This window comes from Prionailurus viverrinus, chromosome B3, assembly GCF_022837055.1.
Source record: "Prionailurus viverrinus isolate Anna chromosome B3, UM_Priviv_1.0, whole genome shotgun sequence".
Classification (NCBI taxonomy): Eukaryota; Metazoa; Chordata; class Mammalia; order Carnivora; family Felidae; genus Prionailurus; species Prionailurus viverrinus.
Window position 1 is genome coordinate 708,167 of NC_062566.1, and position 23,674 is coordinate 731,840.

At 43.3% G+C, this 23,674-nt stretch overlaps 1 protein-coding gene and 1 pseudogene across 8 annotated transcripts in view; both read left to right on the forward strand.

The window, feature by feature from the left end:
• The window catches only part of BLM (BLM RecQ like helicase), a 90,480-nt gene that overhangs the window by 59,008 nt on the left and 7,798 nt on the right, over positions 1 to 23,674 (forward strand). For 7 of the 8 annotated variants that reach the window (XM_047862566.1, XM_047862567.1, XM_047862568.1 and 4 more), the window contains 5 exons: positions 7,482 to 7,677; positions 9,927 to 10,117; positions 14,351 to 14,498; positions 21,249 to 21,448; positions 21,914 to 22,106. In XM_047862566.1, the coding sequence (XP_047718522.1) occupies positions 7,482 to 7,677; positions 9,927 to 10,117; positions 14,351 to 14,498; positions 21,249 to 21,448; positions 21,914 to 22,106 (928 nt within the window). Of the gene's footprint in view, positions 1 to 7,481; positions 7,678 to 9,926; positions 10,118 to 14,350; positions 14,499 to 21,248; positions 21,449 to 21,913; positions 22,107 to 23,674 lie in introns of those variants that run through there. The other variant, XM_047862569.1, reaches the window with a different exon arrangement.
• Positions 5,437 to 6,877, forward strand: LOC125168693 (thioredoxin-like protein 4B; annotated as a pseudogene).

A 23,674-nucleotide genomic window follows, 5' to 3' on the forward strand; every position in this document is an offset into this window, starting at 1 on the left:
GAGCGAACGTGCACACACAGGATGAAAATTGTTTTTACTTTAAAGACAGTAAACATCGGGACGCCCGGGCAGCTCAGTCGGTTAAGCATCCAGCTCTTGATCTCAGCTCGGGTCATGATCTCATGGTTCGTGAGGTCGAGCCCCGCATCGGGCTCCTTGCTGACAGTGTGGAGCCTGTTTGGGATTCTCTGCCTGTCTCTCTCTCTGCCCCTCCCCCTGTTCATGCTCTCTTTCCCTCTCTCTTCCAAAATAAATAAACATAACTAAATAAAAAATAAATAAATACCATAAACATCAAAAGAAGACTGAAATTTAAAAACATCTTTTTGAGACTTCCAAAGTTGCTTTTTCTTAAATAAAAAAATTTTTTTTTTTATTCAGCTATAATTCGCCCTTTCAGAGTTTACAAGTCAGTGGTTTTTAGTATATTCACAAGGTTGTGCAACCACCACCACTGTCTAATTCCAGAGTATTTCATCATCCCCAAAATAAACTCCATACCCATTAGCAGCCACTCCCCATTCCTCCAACCCCCCAGCCCCTGGCAACCACTAACCTAACCACTGCTAGTCTGTCTCTATAGGTTTTCCTGTTCTGGACATTTCACGCGAGTGAAATCATACAGTATGTGTTCTTTTGTGACTGATTTATTTAGCATAATGTTTTTAAGATTTATCCACATTGCAGCATGTATCCGTACGTTATTTCTTTTGTGGCCAGGTAGCTTCCATGGTAGGGATATAGCCCAGTTTGTCATCCATCCATCAGTTGGTAGACATTTGGTTGCACCCACTTTTTTGGCTATTGGCGCATAATGTAATGCTTCTGTGAACGTCTGTGTACGTGTTTTTGTGTGAACACGTTTTCAGTTCTCTCGGGTGGGTACCTAGGAATGGAATTGCTTAGTCATACGGTAACTCTACGTTTAGCTTTTTGAGGAACTACCAAACTGTTTCCAAAGCAGCTACAGAATTTTACACTTTGAGCAGCAACGTGTGAGTTTCCAGTGTCTCTGCCTTCTTATTATTACCCATTTTTGTCTTTTTTACTGTATCCATCCTAGGGGATGTGAAGTGGCATCTCATTGTGATTTTAATTTGCATTTCCATAATAACTAATGGTGTTGAGATTTCTGAGATGACCGATTTATCACCCAAGTGGATCAAGAGGAAGACAACTAAGAACACTCTAGGCATCTCCTATAGCAGCAGATGCCGGCCTTGGATAGATCTTTCTCAGTAACATCGATGACTTTGAGGAAAACAACTAAATAACTTTTTTAGCCTATGAAGTTTTCAGGTCACAAAAAGGGAAATTACCCTGAAGATTTAGAGGAAAAACATCTCTCAAAAGTATTTTCTAACAGAAAACAGAAGAAATCTTAGAGTATATTAGCCTAGTGTCCTTGGAAAGATGTCAGAAGACTTGACTTATATGAACCAGAAGCACTCTACCATAGGAAGATCACAGGCTGAGATGAAGGCACAAATAAAAATGAAATTTATCCAGATAAGAAAATGCACGAAAGGCAAAACAAATAGAATTATGTATCAGGACACAAATGGTTCAGATCAGTGCAGACATTTGCATCAATGAGGTAGCGAATAACTTGAAAATGTGAAGGAAAGAAAACAGATTAAAATTAGGGGAAAAAAGGAAAATGGTATTTGTTGGTGTCAGGGCATCCGCCTAAGAATAATCAGTGTGTCCAAGAAGGAAATCAGGATAGTTGGGATACAGATACAACAGGCAGATGTGTTCTAAATGAGTACATAAGAAATATTTAACAAATTTATTTTTTTTTTTTAATTTTTTTTTTTTTCAACGTTTATTTATTTTTGGGACAGAGAGAGACACAGCATGAACGGGGGAAGGGCAGAGAGAGAGGGAGACACAGAATAGGAAACAGGCTCCAGGCTCTGAGCCATCAGCCCAGAGCCCGACGCGGGGCTCGAACTCACGGACCGCGAGATCGTGACCTGGCTGAAGTCGGACGCTTAACCGACTGCGCCACCCAGGCGCCCCTAGAAATATTTAACAAATTTAAAGGCTTTATTTCCGTGTCACTGGGGGAAAAGGTAAATGTAGACATAGTTCACCGATTAACGAAGAGCTAAAAGAAATTACATTCACCAAGATAAAGAAATAAGATACTCTACAGAAACCAGACAGACCTGAGACTGTTTCACTAAATAACAGAAGCTGGACACGCAGTCTTCAGAATCAGAGAAGGGAAGCCTGGGACCGAAGAATTTCACAGCCAGCTCATTGTCATGTGTGTTGAACACAACGGAAGGGACTTTCAGATTGTGAAGTCCAGAAAGTGGATCACTGCCTTATCGTCAGTGAAGTAATCACAGATGCCAGTCCTCCCTAACTTGTATATTTCACCAAAATTCCAGTGGGTTTTCTTTTTTTTTTTTTTTTAATTCCTTTGATAAACTTTTTCTAAAGTTTGCCTGGAAGAATATCCCAGTTTAAATAACCGAAGGAATTTGGCAAGAAAAGGAAAACACATGAACACTGGCTTTGCAGTACATCACAGACACATCAGTGACACAGAAATCCAGAATTCACCTGGAAAATGTGTAAAAATAGCGTGTGGCAAGGAAGGCACTGAAAAATTAAAAAAGGAGGGTGATCCAACCAGAGGTACCACTTACCTGCTGGGAGGGATTGTTTTGGATCCTCCTATCAAAATCACAGGTAAGTAAAGCTATTGGTATTTTTAAACGTAGGAGCCCTGGCTGGAAGAGAACCTGAGCTTAAAAAGAGCTCAAAAGGAAGGAATTGATAGAAATGATTAAAAACCTAAATACCTAAACACTTGTACGTTGGTGAGCAAAATTAAAGGCAACAGCAAACTGGGGAAATAATGTCTTCAGCAAATAAAACATCCCATAGAGCGTGTAAAACTTTGATAAAGACATGAATCTCAAATAGTAAATTGTCCCACGCTATCAAGAGACATCGAAAAGGAGCTGAGGGTGCTTGGTTGGCTCAGTCCGGTAAGCATCCGACTCTTGACTTTGGCTCAAATCACGATCTCATGATTCCCAGGTTCGAGCCCTGCATCCGGCTCTGTACTGACAGTGAGGAGCCTGCTTGGGATTCTCTCTCTCCTTCCTCTCTCTCTGCCCCTCCCTCACTCACACACGCACTCTCTCAATAAATAAATAAACTGAAATTTTTTTTAATAAAAAATGAAAAAAGGAGCCAGCAAAGTCTAAGCACAAATGTATTCCAAAGTGCAACTTTGCTAATTATTAAATCCAAATTTAAAAACAGTGAGCAACCATTTTCAAGTCTGGTATTAGCAGACTTCTATTAACTGTTGGGGTCGATGCTGTAAGAGGCAATTTCCTACAGTGCTCCTGAGAGCCTTTCTGGAAAAGAATACTGTAGACTGTACAAGAGCCTCAGATCTGAAATATGGGCATGGAATTTACATGGCTGTTTTTTTACTTTTTTTTTTTTGTTGTTTTTTAATTGAAGTATAGCTGACAGACAATATTATATTACTTTCAGTTCAGCACAGTGATTTGACAATTGTACTTACCACTTCTCACCATACAAGATTATTGCAATGTTGTTAACTGTATGATAGTGTTATATAAACAGCCTAAATGTCCTGAGAGAGTGACTGGGTACATTATAGAGCATTCCTGACATTGAAAATGGTTTGTGAAGAATTTCATAATGATTTGAAAATGTTCAAATGTCAACGATGGAAAAACGTAGGGACAAATAGAATCCAGAAGTGTGAGATCTCAACCATAAAAAAAAAAATTGAAGGACACCTGGGTGGCTCAGTCAGTTAAGCATCTGACTCCAGCTCAGGTCATGATCTCACGGTTTGTGGGTTTGAGCCCCACATCGGGCTGTGTGCTGACAGCTCAGAGCCTGGAGCCTGCTTGGGATTCTCTGTCTCCCTCTCTCTGCCCCTGCCTCGCTCACTCACACTCACTCTCTCTCTCAAAAGTAAATAAACCTTTTTTTTAATTAAAAAAAAAAAAGAAAAGAAAATTGAATAGAAAAATAGATGAGAAAAAAAGCCAAATATTTTCAAGTTCTTTAAATCTCTACGTATAGTATAAGTATTCCACAGTACACATGCATACAGATAACGTATTTGTATATATGTACATAAAACACTTTGATCAAAAATATGGGTTTAAAAAATTGGTGAGTTTTTGTTTGTTTTCAGACTAGCTAATCCTTACCATCCAGGTATAATAATACAGTCACTGGACAACCTTGATCTTGTTAGATTTATGAGATAGAATAAAAACTTCATTGTTTTTCTTCACAAAGAAATTATTATAGTCTGGCGTTTTAAGAGCAACACAGAAATAAAGAAGGAAGTAACAGCTCGACTAAGCCAGTTTTCCCAGTGACAAGGCTAAAGGCTTTCAGGGGAAGTTGGCTTCAGGGTCACCTCCCTGGGAGCCTGCAGACTGCCCCTGGCCCACCCCTCGACCTCAGGAGACCTTGACCTTGGGAGACTTGCCCTTGGGAGCCCCCCTACTTGTGGGACCGCCGCAGGCCATGCCCTGTGGGCCTGTGGGCTGCCACCCCACTCTGCACAGCCTCCCCACCTGCTCTCAGCCACTCGAGGCTCCGGCAGACTTTCTCTCTCCAAGGACATTTCCTTTGATAAAAGTGCCATAAATCTGGGGGGACGACTAGCCTGTAGTTCAGGCCGCAGCCGTCACCAGTGTGGACAAACACGCCCGTTTGCTATCAGCCTACTCCACTGCGTGCCGTTCCTCTCCCTGGTGCCCAGTGACCGAAATCATGTCATCGGCCTCAGTCTGGCTACCAGGTAGTTTGGTTGCTTTTGAAATACTGGTCTCGCAGCTTTATTTGTATAATATAATTTTGCCTGGAGATGTAATGTTTTTGGGTTAATAAGCCCTAAATTTGCAACTGCCATGGTTATTCTTGACAATGGTTTTTTTTACTAAAAATCAATTTATGAAGCTCCTGAAGTTCAACTGTCACCTTGGTTTTCCTAAGTAATTTGCATCAGCCACGATGCATGGTCTCCAGTCTTTTTCTTTCCCCCCAATATAAGCAGCTCTCAGACTTTTACCCATGTGAGTTCCAATAAAAATTTCACAAGTTTTTACTTTGAAAATTTTTTTTTTTCAACTTTTATTTATTTTTGGGACAGAGAGAGACAGAGCATGAACGGGGGAGGGGCAGAGAGAGAGGGAGACACAGAATCGGAAACAGGCTCCAGGCTCTGAGCCATCAGCCCAGAGCCCGACGCGGGGCTCGAACTCCCGGACCGCGAGATCGTGACCTGGCTGAAGTCGGACGCTTAACCAACTGCGCCACCCAGGCACCCCTCAAGTTTTTACTTTGAAATCAGCTGTTGAGGAAAAGAAGCTGGTGTGTGATTGATCAGCTGCTCCCACTAGGGAAAAACAGATGGTAAACACGGGCACAGGTGACATTGCCACGGTTCCTGAAGCATCAGAGGCACTAGCAGTGGTCATCACCCTGGAGCTCCTGAGCGACCCGATCATGACCATGACCTCGGTGCTATGGCTGTGTGGGCAGTGCCCCTCATACCTCCATATCAAAAACATAAGAGAGGGGCACCTGGGTGGTTCAATTGGGTAAGCATCTGACTTCAGCTCAGGTCAGGATCTCACGGCTCGTGGGTTGGAGCCCCGCATTGGGCTCTATGCTGTCAGCTTAGAGCCTGGAGCCTGCTTCGGATTCTGTGTCTCCCTCCATCTCTGCCCCTCCCCCGCTTTTCTGTCGCTCTCAAAAATAAACATTAAAAAAAATTAAAATTAAAAAAAAAAAACAAACATAAGAGAACTAGATGCGGCAGCACGTTCGGAGGTTACTGACTGCTCTTGAGTCTGGCCCCTTACGTGACAATACCAAATCCATGAGAAAGTGCCTGCCACCCCACCACACGAGCCTCTCTTTACCTTTTTGGGTCTCAGTAGTAATTGCAAATTATCAATATGAAGATCTCACATTAGTCATGCAAAATAATGGGACCAACTTAAGAAACTAGATTGTTGTTATATATTTTTTTAAGTGGTCTGCCAGAGTTGGGAGGCAGTAACCAACCCCTGGGTTACTTTGAGTTAGGGTCGCTGCTTTTGGTGTAGAAGAAGGGAACTGCCAGTGTACCAACCTTTTGGAGAAGTGGTCGGGGTTGAGGACAGTCCTCGAGTGGAAGAGAAGGAGGTGCCTTGCACAAATAAAGAGCGACGGTGAGGATAAATATTTGGATCATGTCGAGGTGAGCTTCCTGTTGCCCAAGCTAACTAGCAAAAAAGAAGTAGACCAAGCAATAAAAAGTACTGCAGAGAAGGCGTTGGTTCAGGTTTGGGAGAGATGAGGATCCTGTCTGTCTGCAGCCAGATGATATTCCTTCTAAGACGTCTTCTGACCTGAGTAGAATGGCTGCCATGTATCTGGTAGATGTGGACCGAACTCCCATTTACACGCACTATTTTGACATCGGTTATATTCCATCTACTGTGTTCTTCGATGGGCAGCACATGAAAGTGAATTAGGGGTCTCCTGATCACACTAAGTTTGTGGGAAGTTTCAAAACCAAGCAAGACTTCATAGATGTGGTTGAGGTAATTTATCGAGGAGCAGTGAGGAGAAAGCTTATTGTCCAAAGTCTTACTGATCCCAAGAATATTCCCAAATGTGACCTTCTCTATCAAGACATTTAGCGCATTCACTACTGTCAAAGTTGAAGAAAAAAGCACATCGTGAAACAGTACCTGAACCCAGCTGTGCCATTTTCCTGGAGTCCTTCGGACGTGTGTTTAGCGTCCCAGCGGAGAAGAGTGCTGACTTGGGTAGAAAATACCCCACCCCCAAGTAGAAGACAACGCTGACGACCGCAATGAGCAGCGATGCTTAAATGTCTGTTCCTTGCAAACCCCAGAGCAGTCAAGATGACTGGGGTCACTTTACCCAGCGGGATTTTTGAAAATTTATATTGTGCTTCTCTTTAGTCCTTAAGATGATACAGAATCCTTCTGAACATTGGCTAGTATATTTATGTTGATTTTGATATACAAGTAAGATAGGAAATCACTTCCCGTAAGAACAGAAGTACTTATTTTTTACCCTAAAGGAGGTACCCACACACATAGCCTCACCCTCACCTGTTTCTCCACTCATGTATTTGTCTCATGCTCTCCTGTCTCCAGTCCTTATTATCTCAGTTTCTCTTGGAATAAATGATTCTCTACCGATAGGAGGAAGGAAGGAAGGAAGGAAGGAAGGAAGGAAGGAAGGAAGGAAGGAAGGAAGAGAAAGAAGGAAAGAAGGAAGGAAGGAAGGAAGGAGAAAGAAAAAGAAAAAAAACTAGATAGTTGTATAGAGTGCATTTTAAAGTAAAATAGAGGATAGAGCTTTTAGAGGCATCTGTGATTAAAATGTGTCTTTAAGTCTGTTATGAGTCTAACAGGCTTTTGCTCTCCCATCAGGTTATCTGTGCAACAATAGCATTCGGAATGGGGATTGACAAACCCGACGTGCGATTTGTGATCCACGCGTCTCTCCCTAAATCCGTGGAGGGTTACTACCAGGAATCGGGCAGAGCGGGGAGAGATGGGGAAATATCTCACTGCCTGCTGTTCTATACCTATCATGATGTGACCAGACTGAAGAGACTCATCTTGAGTAAGTCAAGCCCCGTTGTAGAGACATCCTGTCCTTTTCAGCCTCGTGATAGTAATCTCCTCCTGCTATTGTGGTACTTCTGGTCCAGTTTCCTTCAAATAGTCGTAGAAAACTAGAAGTGTTTATGTAGATATGGAAATTTTACTTCAGTTCACTTTTATTGCACAAGTATTACACGCTTGTCACGTAAAACTCAAATGATGCAGGCGTGCGTATATGGACGTGCATGAGGCAGAAAATTTCCAAAGCATGCTTGTATACAGTTCTACTCTAGGAAAGAACCCCAGCTATTGGTTTCCTTTGTCCTTCCAGATTCAATCTCTGCATGCGTCCTTGCATGTAACACATGTTTCAAACACGCAGAATGGTAGAATGGAAGGAGTAACGAACGCTCATGTACCACCAGGTTAAGAAATAAAACCCCCCGTATGTCCCTCTCCTATCTCAACCCCCCACCCACCCCCCCATCAGAGAGAAGCAGTATTTTGTCTTTGCTGTTTACCCCTGCCAAATGCATGTATTTTGCAATGTGAGTGGGATGTGCCTGTCCTACGTAGACGTACGGCGACCTTACTGTTTTCATTCTAGCTAAGATGTAGCCACGTGTGGTTTGACTACCTAGAATTCCCTAGTACGGTTTATTCCAGGTCTACTTAACCAGTCCTCTTTGAATAGAGACCTAGATTATTTCTTGGTTTTCACGTTATCAGCAGTGCAACATCGAGCATTTTTGTACGGGTATCTTTGGGCGTTTGTGCGCTTGTGTACATAGGATACGTTTCCAGACTTAGACTTGCCGGGTCAAAGCGGATACGTATTTTAGAGTTTTGTTATGCCCTTTGCCCGTTTTTCTATTACGTTGTGCTCGTTAAATGTATTTCCTAAGTAAGTTTTCTATTTTGAGACTGCTTTTGAACGGACCCCGCCAGAGATACTACATATGGGATGTGACACTTACCAGGCACCGTGCCAAATATTGTATCACCTTTTTTGCTCATAGTGCCTGGCTTTTGAGGCAGAGTTTGTCCGATGAAAAAAGAGAGCTTCATTAAGGTTTTGTAACTTGCCCCCGGGAGCCCCCATGAGCAGCAGCAGCAGTAGGATGGGGGGCAAGTGGAAGGACAGTGGTAGCGATGCTGACAGAGGGCATCGCTTGGCATCCGCCGTATGCTGCCACCTTCGCTGCTTGATTATACCCCTTCGCTCAGGCTGCACGACAAGCCTGACAGGTGCTGCCATTTCTCCCCTCGTTTCACGGACGAGGACGTGAGACGCGAGCCGGTAAGCGGCAGCGCCCTGCCGGGGCCCAGGTCTGCCTGACCCCCAAAGCCCACGCCCCTTGCACTCTATGTAACAAGACGATTCTCAGTGAAAAAATGAAACTTTTAAACTCAGTGTGTCCATGTGTGTTTTGAAACAGAACCTGTATTAAGTTAGGTCCAAACAGTTTAATAAGCATTTAAAGTCTTAAACACTTAGCAACATTTTGGAAAAAAATAGTACTCGTAAACTAGAAGAACAAATTTTATTTTCTTTCTTAACTAACCGCAGTTGCTTGCCAATGGTAAGTATGTGTGCGTCATTCTCAAACCTTGAAATTACATTAGAAGCTGCTACCCTTACTTCCTGTTTCACACGGGTTTTCTGGAGGTACTTGTTTTTATCCCAACAGCCTCCAACACTTCAGTTTCACGGAGATGAACATGGGGCGGCCCCGCAGACTAGCATTTTGTGTGGTGCCAGGAGATGTTAGGTACTGCTGTGTTTCCCTGACATTTAAGATACCCCGCAGTATTCACCGCAGCACCCCGGGGCTCCTCAGCACGGTTCTGGAGCCACTGGCTTAACTGCTTCCATCCCAGATGCCCAGGGAGGCGTGCAGCCCGCTGCCATAGTTCCATCCATGCTCTGCTGACTTTGGACGTGCAGTCAAGTACATGAGTGTCTGATAAGTACAGTAAAGTTCAGTCAGATTTTCATTGTTGGGTACAACGAAGATTTAAAAAAAATTGTTCAGCCACTCTTGATGACAATCTTCATTTATTCCTATAAAACTAAAAATTTGAGGGATAAACATACTCAGTTGATTATACTATAGAATGATGTTATGTTGATATATAATGGCTACTAGTAATTTTATTTCATTTAAGATTTAAAATTATATTAATCTATTCTAAACATTTTTGTAGTGTTTTCTTCTATTTTTCTACTCTAAGAAGTGTCTTTACTATGTGCTTCACCTCTTTCAGTGGAGAAGGATGGAAACCGTCATACAAGAGAGACTCACTTCAACAATTTGTATAGTATGGTGCACTACTGTGAAAATATAACAGAATGCAGGAGAATACAGCTTTTGGCTTACTTTGGTGAAAATGGATTTAATCCTGATTTTTGTAAGAAATACCCAGATGTTTCTTGTGATAATTGCTGTAAAACCAAGGTAAAATGAGAAAGTTTTAAATTCTTTGTAATTCAGGAAATTGCTAGGACTTTGTTTTTTCTTTCTTTTTTTTTTTTGTTTTGTTTTGTTTTGTTTTGTTTTTTCTTTCTTAATTTAGCCAAGTTAGGTTACCATACATAGGCCCTTGGGGACTGAACTGGGGAAGGTGGCTTCTTCCCCATAGTAATTTGGAATAGAAACATTTAGTAGTAATTCTGGAGAATAGTTCTCAAATTAGAAGCCTATGAAAAGTTTACTGGACCTGTCCAAAATGCTAAGGTTATAGATGTGTACCAAAGGTTACAGAATATTTTAGAAATATTGTTAATCTGTAGATAACCCAAAAAGATCTGACATGTACAGGTAGAATATTTAAATCAAATTCCAATTTATATTGGAAGAACTCTTTTTCAAAAGAGTTATACTAACTAGTGGACCGTGCATTTGAATCAGGTCAATTACATTATTCTATAAATTGGTTATTTAAAACCTATAAAGAATGAATAGCAGTAGCTTCTAGATGAGTTTGCTATTGTCTGTCCTAAAAATAACTGTGGGAAGTTGTTAAATTCATTCATCAGGTACTTTATTTTACCTCTCATGGTGATTCTGTGTTTTAATGTCTCTGTACTTAACAGAGCATTTTCACATTATTTGAAATGTTGGTGGGCTCCCGGGTGGCTCAGTCGGTTGAGCGTCCAACTTCGGTTCAGGTCACGATCTCGTGGTTCACGAGAGCCAGCCCCGCGTCGGGCTCTGTGCTGACAGCTCGGAGGCTGGAGCCTGCTTGGGATTCTGTGTCTCCCTCTCTCTCTGCCCCTCCCCTCACTTATGCTCTGTCTCTGTCTCTCAAAAATGAATAAACGTTAAAAAAATTAAAAAAAAAAAAAAAAGAAAAGAAACGTCTGCAAGGTGCTAGGGATTCACAGATGAACAGGGTGTGGGCCAGTTCATAGACTGGAGGGGGACAGACAGACGTGGATTCACATAATCGTGATACCATGTGAAGAATAAAGTAGTTACAAAGATCTGCAGTGCTGGCCAGAGCAGAGGGTGATATACCCTCCCTTGGGGTGGATTGGGGTGGAATCGTGGATCGGCAGCCATCTACCCCCCCCCCCCCCCCCCGCCGCCCCTGCCTCAGCCTGCCCCCAGCCTTCCCCTGTAGATGCTGCCAATCACTTCTCGTTTAGCAAATATTTGTTGAGTGCCTGCTCTGTGTCAGGCGCTGTTCTAGGAGTTTGGGATGCATCACTGAACAGGATATAAGCATCCTTGCCCTTGTGGGGCTTACGTTCTAGCAGAGGGAAGCTGAATACAAAAGCATAAGTGCGTGTCAAGCACAGCAGTATAAGGAGTCAGGAGTGGCGGGTGGGGGGCACAATGCGGTATTGGGTAAGGTGGCCCAGGGGCGTCTTATTGCAAAGATGCAGTTCCCTGGATGTGGGCATTCTTGGCCCCAAGGTGGGGCGGGGGGGCATACCTGTGCATTGGGGGGATAGTGGGGGAGCCCGTGTAGCTGAGCAGGGCCAAGAGTTAAGGGGAAAGGAAAAGGCAGGCCAAAGCAGCGAATGGAGGGCCGAGTAACTGGAGGCGTGGTGTGACCCTCCCCCCCACCCCGGCCAGGACATTTGGGGCAGGACGTTTGGCAGGATGGATCAGTTAGGTTTATGGTATATTGAGTTAGGTGTGTCTGTTGATTGAGGAATTCTGGAAAGAGGCTTGTGGTACATAGGGATTTGGGCATATAGGTGGTATTCGAAGCCACGTGCGCAGATGAAATCTTCCGGGATTTAAGTTTAGACCGAAGAGAAGAAAACCAAACCTCTGAGCCCTGGGACATTAAGAGGTTAAGGAGAAGAGGAGGAGGAGCAAGGAAAGGCGACCAAGAAAGAGAGGTAGCAAGGTCAGAGGAAAACCAAAAATACGCCCAGAAAGTGGTTCAGAAAGGAGGGTGTGCGAGCCGCTCAAACCCTGCCGCTAAGCTAAGCAGGGAAGGGACCAGGAAGACGCCACTGGATTTAGCGCCACGGGAATCGAGGCGGCTTGCATTTGTTTGACCAGTTTCAGTAGATGGGGGCAAAACTGGAGACGGTGAATACAGAGAACTCTTACCAGTTGTGCTTCAAGGATGAGCAGAGAAACGAAACAGCAGCTGGCAGGGGAAGCAGCCCGTGGCTGCACTGCTAGGAATGCACTTGTCCAGGATGAAACGTTGACACGTGAGGAGAGAGGAGAGAACCGCTGAAGCAGTGTCCTTGAATAGACGGGGGGTGGGGGGGTGTCTAATGTGCAACTCGAGAGATTGGCTTTAGGCAGGAACCTAGAGAGTTCATCTGGAATAGCAGGAGGAAAGAGAAGGCCGTGCAGGACTGGCGCCGGTGATTGATGTTGTGAAGGAATCTGCAAAAGCTCTCTTCCGGCTGCTTCAGTTTTCTCAGTGAAGAAGCAGGCAAGGTCGGCAGCGGCCAGGATAAGAGAGTGATTGAAGAGCAAGCAGAATGGGAAGTGGCCGGCTAGGACAGTTCGGCGAACTTTATCTTAAAGGGCCAGAGGAAATCCGTCAGGCTTTGTGCGCCTCGGTATCAGGGTCTCTGTCACAGGTGCCCAGCTCTGCTCTCTTAGCCCCAAAGCAGACATAAACAATAAATACATCGATTTTTCCATGGCTATGTTCCAGTAAAATTTGATTTATAGAAACCGGCATCCAGCTCGTAGGCCACAGTATGCCGACTCCTGCTCTAAGAGAGCAGAGGAGTGATAGACTGGGGATGTATGATGATCACCTGGCCGCGGTCAGGGTCCCCCTGAGGTCTGTGGCCATTTGCTGAAAGCGCAGACATTCAGCGTGGTTGCCGGTGTTTCTCCAGCCAAGTTCAGCTACTGAGGTACTGGCACGGAGTGGTGAAGAATTGGATCTACTGTGTGTCAAGCAGTGAATGTGATGAGGTGGCCTAAGGGCCAGGGAGTTGAAGTTATGTGGACCAGTAGTATTGTAATGACCGCTGTGGAATTTAGGCTGAGTCAAGAGATCATCTGATGGGAACCCGTGGATGGGCAGGCCCGGTGGATTATTAGGCTCAGAATGTACTAGATGGCGTGAGGTGGCAGTCGTAGAATGAAGGGGTTGCTGTTATTAGTGAGGCCAAGGTGGTGGGCATGACCATGGACGTGAGCAGCTGGCATTCACAGAGGACAGGGTCACTAGGGCAGAGGAGATCAGGATGCCAGAGGCCAAGGTGTGGGGGGTCATCTGTCTGCTGAGTCACCAAGAATCAAGGCAGGAATGGTGTGGGAGGGGAGGACAGGGCCCTGTTTCATGATGGTCCCAGACAGAGCCTCAAAATCACCACCAATTTTTAGAATAAGACAAGAAACCTGTTTGTCTTGAGGTTGTTAGACTGCAGCAGATGAACAAGGGTTAGAAGGTAAGGGGGCTGCATAGACGGAGGCCAGGAGCATGATACCACTTTTGAGAACAGCGGGTGGTTAGTACTGCGAGTTTACAGAGCCAGGATAGATGAAAGCAGACAGGTCCTGTGGTAATGGGGGCTTAAAAAATTAGGCCTCGTTGGGAGACCAGTGAGGAGAAGGAGAGAGCAAACTGACGAGACCATTAAAAGGGTTGACTGTGCCATCAAAGCCCCAAAAGTGATCAGAGGTCACCATCCAAGTAAATGCCGGAGCACTGTTCTAGAAGGTATGAAGGGTTTGAAAAGAAGGAGACAACAGTCCCACCCACAGCATGCTATCGGCTAATTGAAAGATGAGAGGTATGTCTGTAACACAGCAATAAAACATACATAGTGGAGTGCTAATTGTTCTAGACACAGGGTCAGTATAAGAACTTAGAAAAGATAGGGGCGCCTGGGTGGCGCAGTCGGTTAAGCGTCCGACTTCAGCCAGGTCACGACCTCGCAGTCCGTGAGTTCGAGCCCCGCGTCGGGCTCTGGGCTGATGGCTCAGAGCCTGGAGCCTGTTTCCGATTCTGTGTCTCCCTCTCTCTCTGCCCCTCCCCCGTTCGTGCTCTGTCTCTCTCTGTCCCAAAAATAAACATTGAAAAAAAAAAATTTTTTTTTAAAAAAAGAAAAGAAAGAACACTTGGAACTTGGGTTTTGGTCTTGGTTTTGGTGTGGAAACGGTTTGTTGTGAGACTACCGTTGTTACTATTAAACCCTAGCAGTCTAGGTTATCATCTTAATTACACCGAAAGTAATCTGTTTTTATTCATAGGATTGTAAGACAAGAGATGTGACTGATGATGTAAAAGATATTGTAAGATTTGTTCAAGAACATAGTTCAGCACAAGGAACACAAAACAAACCCCCTGCAGGTCCTTCTGGGAGATTTACTATGAATATGCTGGTCGACATTTTCTTGGGTAAGTTCTCTGTTTTATAGTTGCAGTTACGGCAGTTGAAATTGAACATCTACAGAAATCATCTCAAGTACGTGGAAAAAAATCTCTTTTTTCTGTCTTGTAGAACTTAAGGATTTCAGAATAAAACTTCTTGAGTAACAAAAGAAATTCAGCTTTTATGAATGATAACAATTATTTGTGTAGAATTTATATGTTACTAAGGTGAGGTTTTCACATTCAGAGAAGCAAGTAATAGGGCAAAGTGGGTACAGGGGATTAAGAGGTACAAACTTACAGTTAGAAAATGCAGGGGTGCCTGGGTGGCTCAGTCGGTTAAGCGTCCGACTTCAGCCGGGTCACGATCTCACGGTCCGTGAGTTCGAGCCCCGCGTCAGGCTCTGGGCTGATGGCTCAGAGCCTGGAGCCTGTTTCCGATTCTGTGTCTCCCTCTCTCTCTGCCCCTCCCCCGTTCATGCTCTGTCTCTCTCTGTCCCAAAAATAAATAAACGTTGAAAAAAAAAAAATTAAAAAAAAAAAAAGAAAATGCAGATGTCACGGGAACAAGAAGCACAGCACAGGAAATGTAGGCGATACTGTTGTAAAAACGTCGTGTGGTGTCAGTCGGTGTCATGGCGGGCGGAGCATAATGTGTATAGTTGTTGAATCACTATGTTGTACTCCCAAAACTGATACAACGTTGTATGTCAACGATACACCAATAAAAACTATAGGAATAATAAAAATAGATACAAAGAAAATATTAACGCATATACAACCTCATCTGAATGAATGGACTATAACTTGCTTGGAGAGTCGCCTGTTGAGTGACTTCCATTTCCGGACAGCAGCCTGGGCAGAAGTATCTGTCTTCTTTTTTTTGTTTGTTTTGAGGCCCTATCAAAATAATAGTGTGGAAATAAAATGGGGATTTGATTCACAAGGGCACCGGTAACCAGAGAGAGCCCATCGTCAGATTCAAGATTTTTCAAATCTTTTAGGGAACGAATGGAAGCATGTTGACGAGCGGAATGAAATACAATAAGCCACCGTGCAATATTAATGAAGGAGAGAGTCTTAGGTGAGGAGGGCTCTCAACCAGGCAGAACTCCCATTGTCAGGAAGCCTCAGACTGAGTCTCCAGGTCCTGGGGGTGGGAGTGTAAGCAGAGGAGCCACAAACAGGAGGGGGCAGTTAAAGTCGGCCCACGAAAGAACTCCATCAAAAGCCAGCCTGGAATTGATTCCAAAACAAAAATCAAGTGCCCGAGGAATAGAAAGGCAGCTGAGTTAGGGGCCAGAGCCCCCAAGCGGCATTTGGGGACCACCCAGCCTAAAGCAAACCTGCAAACTGGATATCTCTGTTCACTGGAGGGATTTAGGGGGAAATAGATACAAAATAATGGGGGGCAAACCACTTCAGAAGTTTAACCTGATCCCTGAAGGTTAACTACAACTGGACAGTCAAAGGAGAAACCAAGTAAGTGTTTGACCCTGAGTATAGAGACAATTTACAAAATAAGTAGTAGCTTTAGGGAAAAGGGAGGGCAAACTCATAATTTAGTTTCTTCACAAAGACTTAAGTAATAATAGAACGTTATGGGAAAGAAACAAAGAATGAGAAAGAGCTGTTAAAAATTCTAAGTGATTGACATAGTAAATTTAGTGGAAATGTTGGAAGGTAAAGTCAAGAAAATCTTTTAAGACTTGAGCAAAAAGATACATGGAAAATATGAGAAAAAATATAGATCACTCCTTAGGAGATGTGAAGTCTGACAAAATTTTTGAAATAGAATTAGAAGGAATTATCAAATTTCCCTGAATGAAAGAGTAAAATATAAAAAGCTTTCAGATTAAAATGTCCACCGAATGCCAAAGGAGATGCTTTATGAGATTTAAGGATACCAAGAGTATGGGGCACCTGAGTAGCTTAATCGGTTGAGCATCTGACTCTTGATTTCAGCTCAGATTAGGATCCTAGGGTCATGGGATCGAATCCAGCATTGGACTCTACACTGTGTATGGGGCCTGCTTGGGATTCTCTGTCTCTCCCTCTCTTCCGTCTCCTTCTCTCCCTCTCCCTCTCTCTCTCTCTCTCTCCCTCTCTCTCTTTCCCTCCCTCTGCCCCTCTCTCCCCAGCTTACTCACCCTCTAAAAATAAATCTTATTTAAAAAAAAAAAAAAAAAGGATAAAAAGAATACCAAGAATAAAGTGATGTTGGGGAAGAAAAACTTCTCCTCCATCCTGTTAGATTTAATGTTTGGGGGCCTGTGAATTAAACTGACAAAAGACAGATTTAATCAAAATGTGGCTCAAAGGGCCTATTAAAATTGGGGCTTAGGGGTGCCTGGGTGGCTCAGTTGGTTGAGCATCTGACTTTGGCTCAGGTCACCATCTCAGGGTCTGTGAGTTCGAGCCCCACATCAGGCTCACTGCTGTCAGCAGTCAGCCTGGATCCCACTTCAGATCCTCTGTCCCCCTCTCTCTGCCCCTCCCCTGCTTTCACGCTCTCTCTCTCTCTCTCTCAGAAATATATAATCATTTTTTAAAAATTGGAGCTTATATACCGTCTTAATAGGGGAAGGGGAAGAGGGGAAAGGACACTTAAAGGAAAACAAATGTTGGGGGTGTTTTTGGAAAGATGAATGGGCCCTTAGAATAGAAGAGAGGGAGATAAGATAGTTTTGTGACGATGTTTAGGAGTGGTATGGAGGCTTCTCATCTCCAGTGATAAAAACCGGTCTTCTCTGGTTACTCCCAGGGAGAGAATTTATGACATTGGAGTTTTGGGGGGAGGTCTCTGCTTTTTACAGATAAGAGATTTCAGGAACTCAGATGCCTTCTGCTCAAGGTAATTTTTATGCCGCAGTGGCATATTCTGGAAAGAAAGAAACCAAAGCCAAACTGGCATCAGATTAATGTCAGCAACCCTGGAGACTAGAAGGCAAAGAAGTGATACCGTAAACAGGGAAGCCGACCCATGGGTCCGGGGGGAAGAAAGCCCAGATCCACAGCTGTGAAGCAGGTCCAATGAACAGCCTGTGCAGATTGTAACAGAAAGTCAAGAAAAACAGGTCCCCAAGCAGTGTAGAGAAGGAATAAGAAATGAAAATTTTTGAGAACAGTGAAGGATGCATATTATTTCTCAACAGAAAGAGAAAGGCACTTAGAAATTCCATGGGAAAGATTATGGAAAGAGAGCCAAGGTCAAATATAAAACAAAGGAAATTGTCACACGATTTTGAGTCATCGATAAAATGCACCGAAAAAATGATCCATTTGTCTGGATGCAGTAAACATTCTCCGGAGGGTTACGCAGGAGTCAGGACTTTCTTAGTAGGGACGGAAACTTTGCTACAACCTACAACGGTTAGAGGCAATGTACAGACTTCAACGTGTGGGGCGCAGGACAGGATGTGTTAATCTTGATGATATAAAAATATAAGTACAGTAAATAAAAGAAAGTACTTGGAATATTCGAGGTATTAATAACCTCCAAGGTAGAAGGTAGAGGGAGTAGCCAGAAGTTCTATCTAAAGTTAGAAAATAGGGGCGCCTAGCTGGCTCATTCGGTTGAGCAGAGTCCGACTTCGACTCAGGTCACGATCTCACAGTCTGTGAGTTCGAGCCCCGCGTTGGGCTCTATGCCAACAGCTCAGAACCTGGAACCTGCTTCGGATTCTGGGTCTCCCTCTCCCTCTACCCCTCCTCCGCTCATGCTCTGCCTCTCTCTGTCTCAAAAATAAAAAAACATTAAAAAAAAGTTTTTTAATAAATAAAGTTAGAAAATAATCAATACATGAACCAATACTAATGTATAACTAGCCAAATCTGGGGCAAGGGAAAGTGAGAGGTAAAAATGAGATAAAGCTTTATCTTTCACAGTGGGGGTCAGCAGCTAAATTGTCAGGCAGTGGCTCTGGCTGGTGGGATGACAGCAAGAGTGAGGGTTGCCTGTGGAGGTTGCCACCAGAAGAGCTAAAAGCAAAAGCTACTTAAAACATGACTGCCTGGGGCGCCTGGGTGGCTCAGTCCAAAGAGCTCCAAATCGGGGTTGTGAGTTGAAGCCCCACACTGGGGGTAGAGATTACTAAAAAGAAAGAGAGAGAGAGAGGGAGGGGGAGGGGGAGGGAGAGGGAGAGGGAGAGGGAGAGGGAGAGGAGAGGAGAGAAGAAAGGAAAGGAAAAAAAGAACAACACAAAACATGATTGCCTTCCAGAAGAGAAGAGGGTGGGACAGAGGAATGCTGGTCTTCATTCTAAACCTTTCTGTACTATATTTTATTTTTCCCACATGTGTGCCTTACTTTAATTCAAAAGCCAGATAAAACAATTAATAGGTGTATTTATTTTTTAAAGCATTAATAGCTGAGGGGCGCCTGGGTGGCTCAGTGAGTTTAGCGTCCAGCTCCATCTCTGCTCAGGTCATGATCTTGCGGTTTGTGGAATCGGGCCCCACCTCGGGCTATGTGCTGCTGACAGCAGGGAGCCTGCTTGGGATTCTCTCCCTCCCTCTCCCTCTGACCCTCACTGACTCACGAGTGTGCACACATGCCAGAAAGGGAGGGAGGAAGGAAAGGAAGGAAGGAAAGAAGGAAGGAAGGGAGGGAGGGAGGGAGGGAGGAAGGAAGGAAGGAAGGGAGGGAGAGAGGGAGGAAGGAAGAGAGGAAGGAAGGGAGGGAGGAAGACAGGAAGACATTACTAGCCTTTAGGAAGGTGGTTTTCTCATTTCCTCATTTGTTCCTTCTGAACGTGCTTGTTCCTCAGGACCAAAGCTGCTTTTCAGGCTGATCTTCCCTTTGTGGATTCTTGCCTTCTAGTTTGGGCCTCTTTCGGTGGGTCAGGAAGAACAAGGAGTTGCAGATAAAATAATTGATTTTTTTAATGTTTATTTATTTTTGAGAGAGACAGAAACAGAGTGCAAGCCGGGGAGGGGCAGAGAGAGGGAGACAGAACCTGAAGCAGGCTCAGGGCTCCGAGCTGTCAGCACAGAGCCTGTCTCGGGGCTCAAACTGACAGACCCACAAGATCATGTCCTGAGCCAAAGTCAGATGCTTAAACGACTGAGCCACCCAGGTGCCCCCAAACTGCTAATATTTTAACATGTTTGTGTACAACCCCTTACTTATCATACTGTACATATAATTTATATCACTTCTGTATCAGATATATAAGCATTTCTTAATTTTTCTTTTAAAGTAGTTTTTAGTAATATATATGTTGTCATATTGATAAAATGTATTTTTTTTTTAATTTTTTTTTTCAACGTTTATTTATTTTTGGGACAGAGAGAGACAGAGCATGAACGGGGGAGGGGCAGAGAGAGAGGGAGACACAGAATCGGAAACAGGCTCCAGGCTCTGAGCCATCAGCCCAGAGCCCGACGCGGGGCTCGAACTCACGGACCGCGAGATCGTGACCTGGCTGAAGTCGGACGCTCAACCGACTGTGCCACCCAGGCACCCCAAAATGTATTTTTTTAAGTAGTCTTATTTAAGGACATCTTTTTCTGTTGTACTTAAGGATGCAGTAAATGGTGTTTTAAATACAGCTTCAGCTATATCTCTGCACCTTCCATGTAAATTCCTAGATTACTAAATCAAACATTTTTCTGACATACTCAATTTCTCATTAGCTCTTACATGTTATTAAGAAAGTTGTGTTTCACTTTGCTTTTTTTTTTTTTTCTTTAAATTTATTTATTTTTTTAATAACCTCTACACCTGGTGTGGGGCTCAAACTCACAACCCTGAGATCAAGAGTCACATGCTTTTCCAACTGAACCAGCCAGGTGCTTTCCTCCCTTCCCCCCTTTCAAAGCTTACTTATTTTTCCTGCTTCTTAGCTATCCCCAGCACTAGGGCTGGCCCATGTCACCCAGCCCACCGATACCAGAGCGGTGGTCTGATCTGCAGCGCGACATTTCAGGGATACAAAATCACCTGAAGAAAGAAAAACTTGAATCATTGAGTATATATGACCAGAAGCCATCTGACATTTACAATGTAATTATTTGAAACTCTTAAAGTAGAGCTAAAGCTTTACAAAGTAACTGTTAATTCTGATTATAATCAGTGTCACAAGACTTCTTAAGTAGATTGTTATAATAAAGTTGTGTTTACAATGAAGACATTAATAATTACAGCAGATTGGATTCGAAACCCAGGACCCAGCCCAGTGCGGTGCTCTCAGCCAGAAGGAGGAGGAGGGAAGGGTGTAGTCTCGTGCCCTGCTGTGCTTTTGTTTTACAGTTTGGGAAGGCTTCCTCTGTGAGGGTCACAAAAAATAGAGACTTAAATACTGGGATTGTGAGAAGTGCTTTCAGGACAGGACCAGAGATAGTATTTATAAAAATGATTGTCCACATTTTTTTGTAACTGGATCAGTAATGCACAGTTATCCTGATGTAGCACAGTGATACAAAGTGCTTAAAGTTTATATAAACTCTCTCTGATTTCTTTGCTCTAATGTAATGTTATAAGCTATAAATGCCACAGCCTAAAACGATAAGCTTTATTTTGCTGCTGGTTTTGGCCAATGCAGATCATAAAAAGATGAGGAAAAGTACATACAACCATTGAAATTTTAGAGTTCTTCTCAAATATTCCCATTTTATGGAAACGGGTGTCTCTTTGTGCCATGGGTTTTCCTGTGGAAGAGATTACCTACCTCATTTATCCAGACTGTCACATAAATGACTTTCTCAGCCTCTCCTACTGGAGGCTTCTGACGTACCTATATTTACTAATCTAACTTCTCGGGCCTTCCTTACCAGGGAGTAAGAGTGCAAAAATTCAGTCGGGGATATTTGGAAAGGGATCAACTTATTCACGACACAATGCCGAAAGACTTTTTAAAAAGTTGATACTTGACAAGATTTTGGATGAAGACTTATATATCAATGCCAATGACCAACCAATTGCCTATATGGTGCCAGGAAATAAAGCCGAAACTGTACTAAATGGGCATTTAAAGGTATGGTATTTTAAATGTTTATTTTACTTTATTACCTTACAGTGAGTGGGCAGAAAATATATTGCCGCAAATTAAAAGCTCTTTTCCAAAGCTTATGGATACTAAATTTCTATATGCTGTCCTATGTGAACGTATTCTGTTCCTCTTAACTTGGAAAGAGATCTTAAAATTGAACCCAAGTAATGTAGTACCTGTCAAAGTGAATTCGATGGGTTGTCCGATCTCTGAATCATCCTGTATTCGTTAGGTAAACATTTACTAAGAAGCCGTTCTGTGCTAGGTGCTGGAGATGGACAGAGGAGAAGTGCTCAGCCCCTGTTCCCAAGGGGCCTCCAGTATCTACTTGGCATAACCGAAATACAAAAAACCAAAAGCCAAAAAATGCAGTTAAGGATTAAACGAAGCCTATATTTGGATACAAGCACACGTGTCCCCACTCCTATGATCACTTTCTTTCTCACAAAGGTAGACTTTATGGAAACAGAAAACTCCAGCAGTGTGAAGAAGCAGAAAGCTTTGGTGGCAAAGATGTCTCAGAGGGAAGAAATAGTTAAGAAATGTCTTGGAGAACTGACGGAAGTCTGCAAATCTCTGGGAAAAGTTTTTGGCGTCCATTACTTTAATATTTTTAATACTGTCACTCTCAAGAAGCTTGCAGGTGGGTATGTGTGAGTCTTCTGTTATGTGGCGTAAATTAATAAGCCAAAAGTTAATCCTGCTATGGAACTTTTTAAGTGCACTGATATAGCTCCGTTTATTTTCATTATTTAATCTCTAAATCGAAAGCTCAGGTATGGAAACCAATTTGATAATAAATTTCACATATTGAAAAAAAGAGAGAGACTCTAAATAATAGAGATCAGACTAAGGATAGATAGATAGATAGATGGATAGATAGATAGATAGATAGATAGCTCAGAAAAACAAATGTAGGATGAAATACAGCCTTTAAGGTACATATAATACTTTGTTATTCAGACATACAGTATAATTTTAATTTTATACTTTTTCCTCTAATGCCAGACGTTAGGATGTGGATATTTATAATCTCTGCCACCAGCTGTCACTTGTTGATTGTGTGTCCATTATCTGCCCACTTTATGATGTTTGGCCATGTTATGTACAAATGCCTTTGCCATGAGGAGCTAAGTTCCTTATGAAAAGACATTATGTTTTATGCTTCTTTGAACCTGGCCCTAGCACACTGCTGGTCTTTAGTTGAAAAAAACGTGCTGACCTGAGTTATTTCCATAGCTTCAGATCCTAATAGGATTGCTCCTGTAAAATTAGGCGTCCACATAGTTGACTGATGAGTGTACATTACCTTCTGGACGCTTCCTTCATAAAATCCCATGATCAACACCTTCTCTCGTTTCCATTCCTGTTCCTGCCACTGTAGGTCATGACAGCATTTCATCAACTCTGAGCCACCGTCTATGTTAAGACACTGCTATTTTATAGACAATTAAGGAAGAGAAAAAATGTGCTAATGAAGTGGTGACATGGTGCTTTTATTGAAAGAATTGTTTTTTACTTATTTACATATAGATTTTTATCATTATACAATTCTCTGCATATATGAAAAATGCATAGAATCAAAGCAAGTTGATTTCGGTACTTGTAAAAGTTCATATTCAAAGCCTGACTCTTCGGAATCAGTTTCTAACTCAGTCGTCCATGTCTTTTGTTTGCCCTCGTGTCATTGAGAATGTTAGTGACATGGTCTTTTTTAGCATGGTCCACTCTTTTCACCAGTATTTTAATCAAAACCCGTGTCACCCACGCTGATTTGATGGTGGCGTTTCCCTGATGATGCCAGAGAGCATCAGCGGGCGGAGGCACATCTCAGAAGCACGAATGTGACCCTGCTCTGTCTGCTCTGGGGGACCTTCTGTAGGGCACGCGAAGCGCTTGGCTGTTGCTTGCAAGAAGGTACAGAACCGTGGCCATTTCCTCAAAGACAGATAGTTGTTTTATTAGTGGCAAATCTGTTCCCCGTTACCTGGAGCTTCTCTGCATCCACAGTCACTTGTCCTGTGCTCTCTGGTGGACATCTCATGGGGCAGGTGAACTGCACACATGCTGACAGCCCATACAGCCATGACCAGGCCTCACGTGTGCAGGCAGCAGTAGGCATCTGGCCGTCAGCACTTGTAAGCTGCACCTTGACCTCAGGAACACCACAGCGTGGAAAAGTGTGTGCCTCAGAGTTGATGGAATACAGCA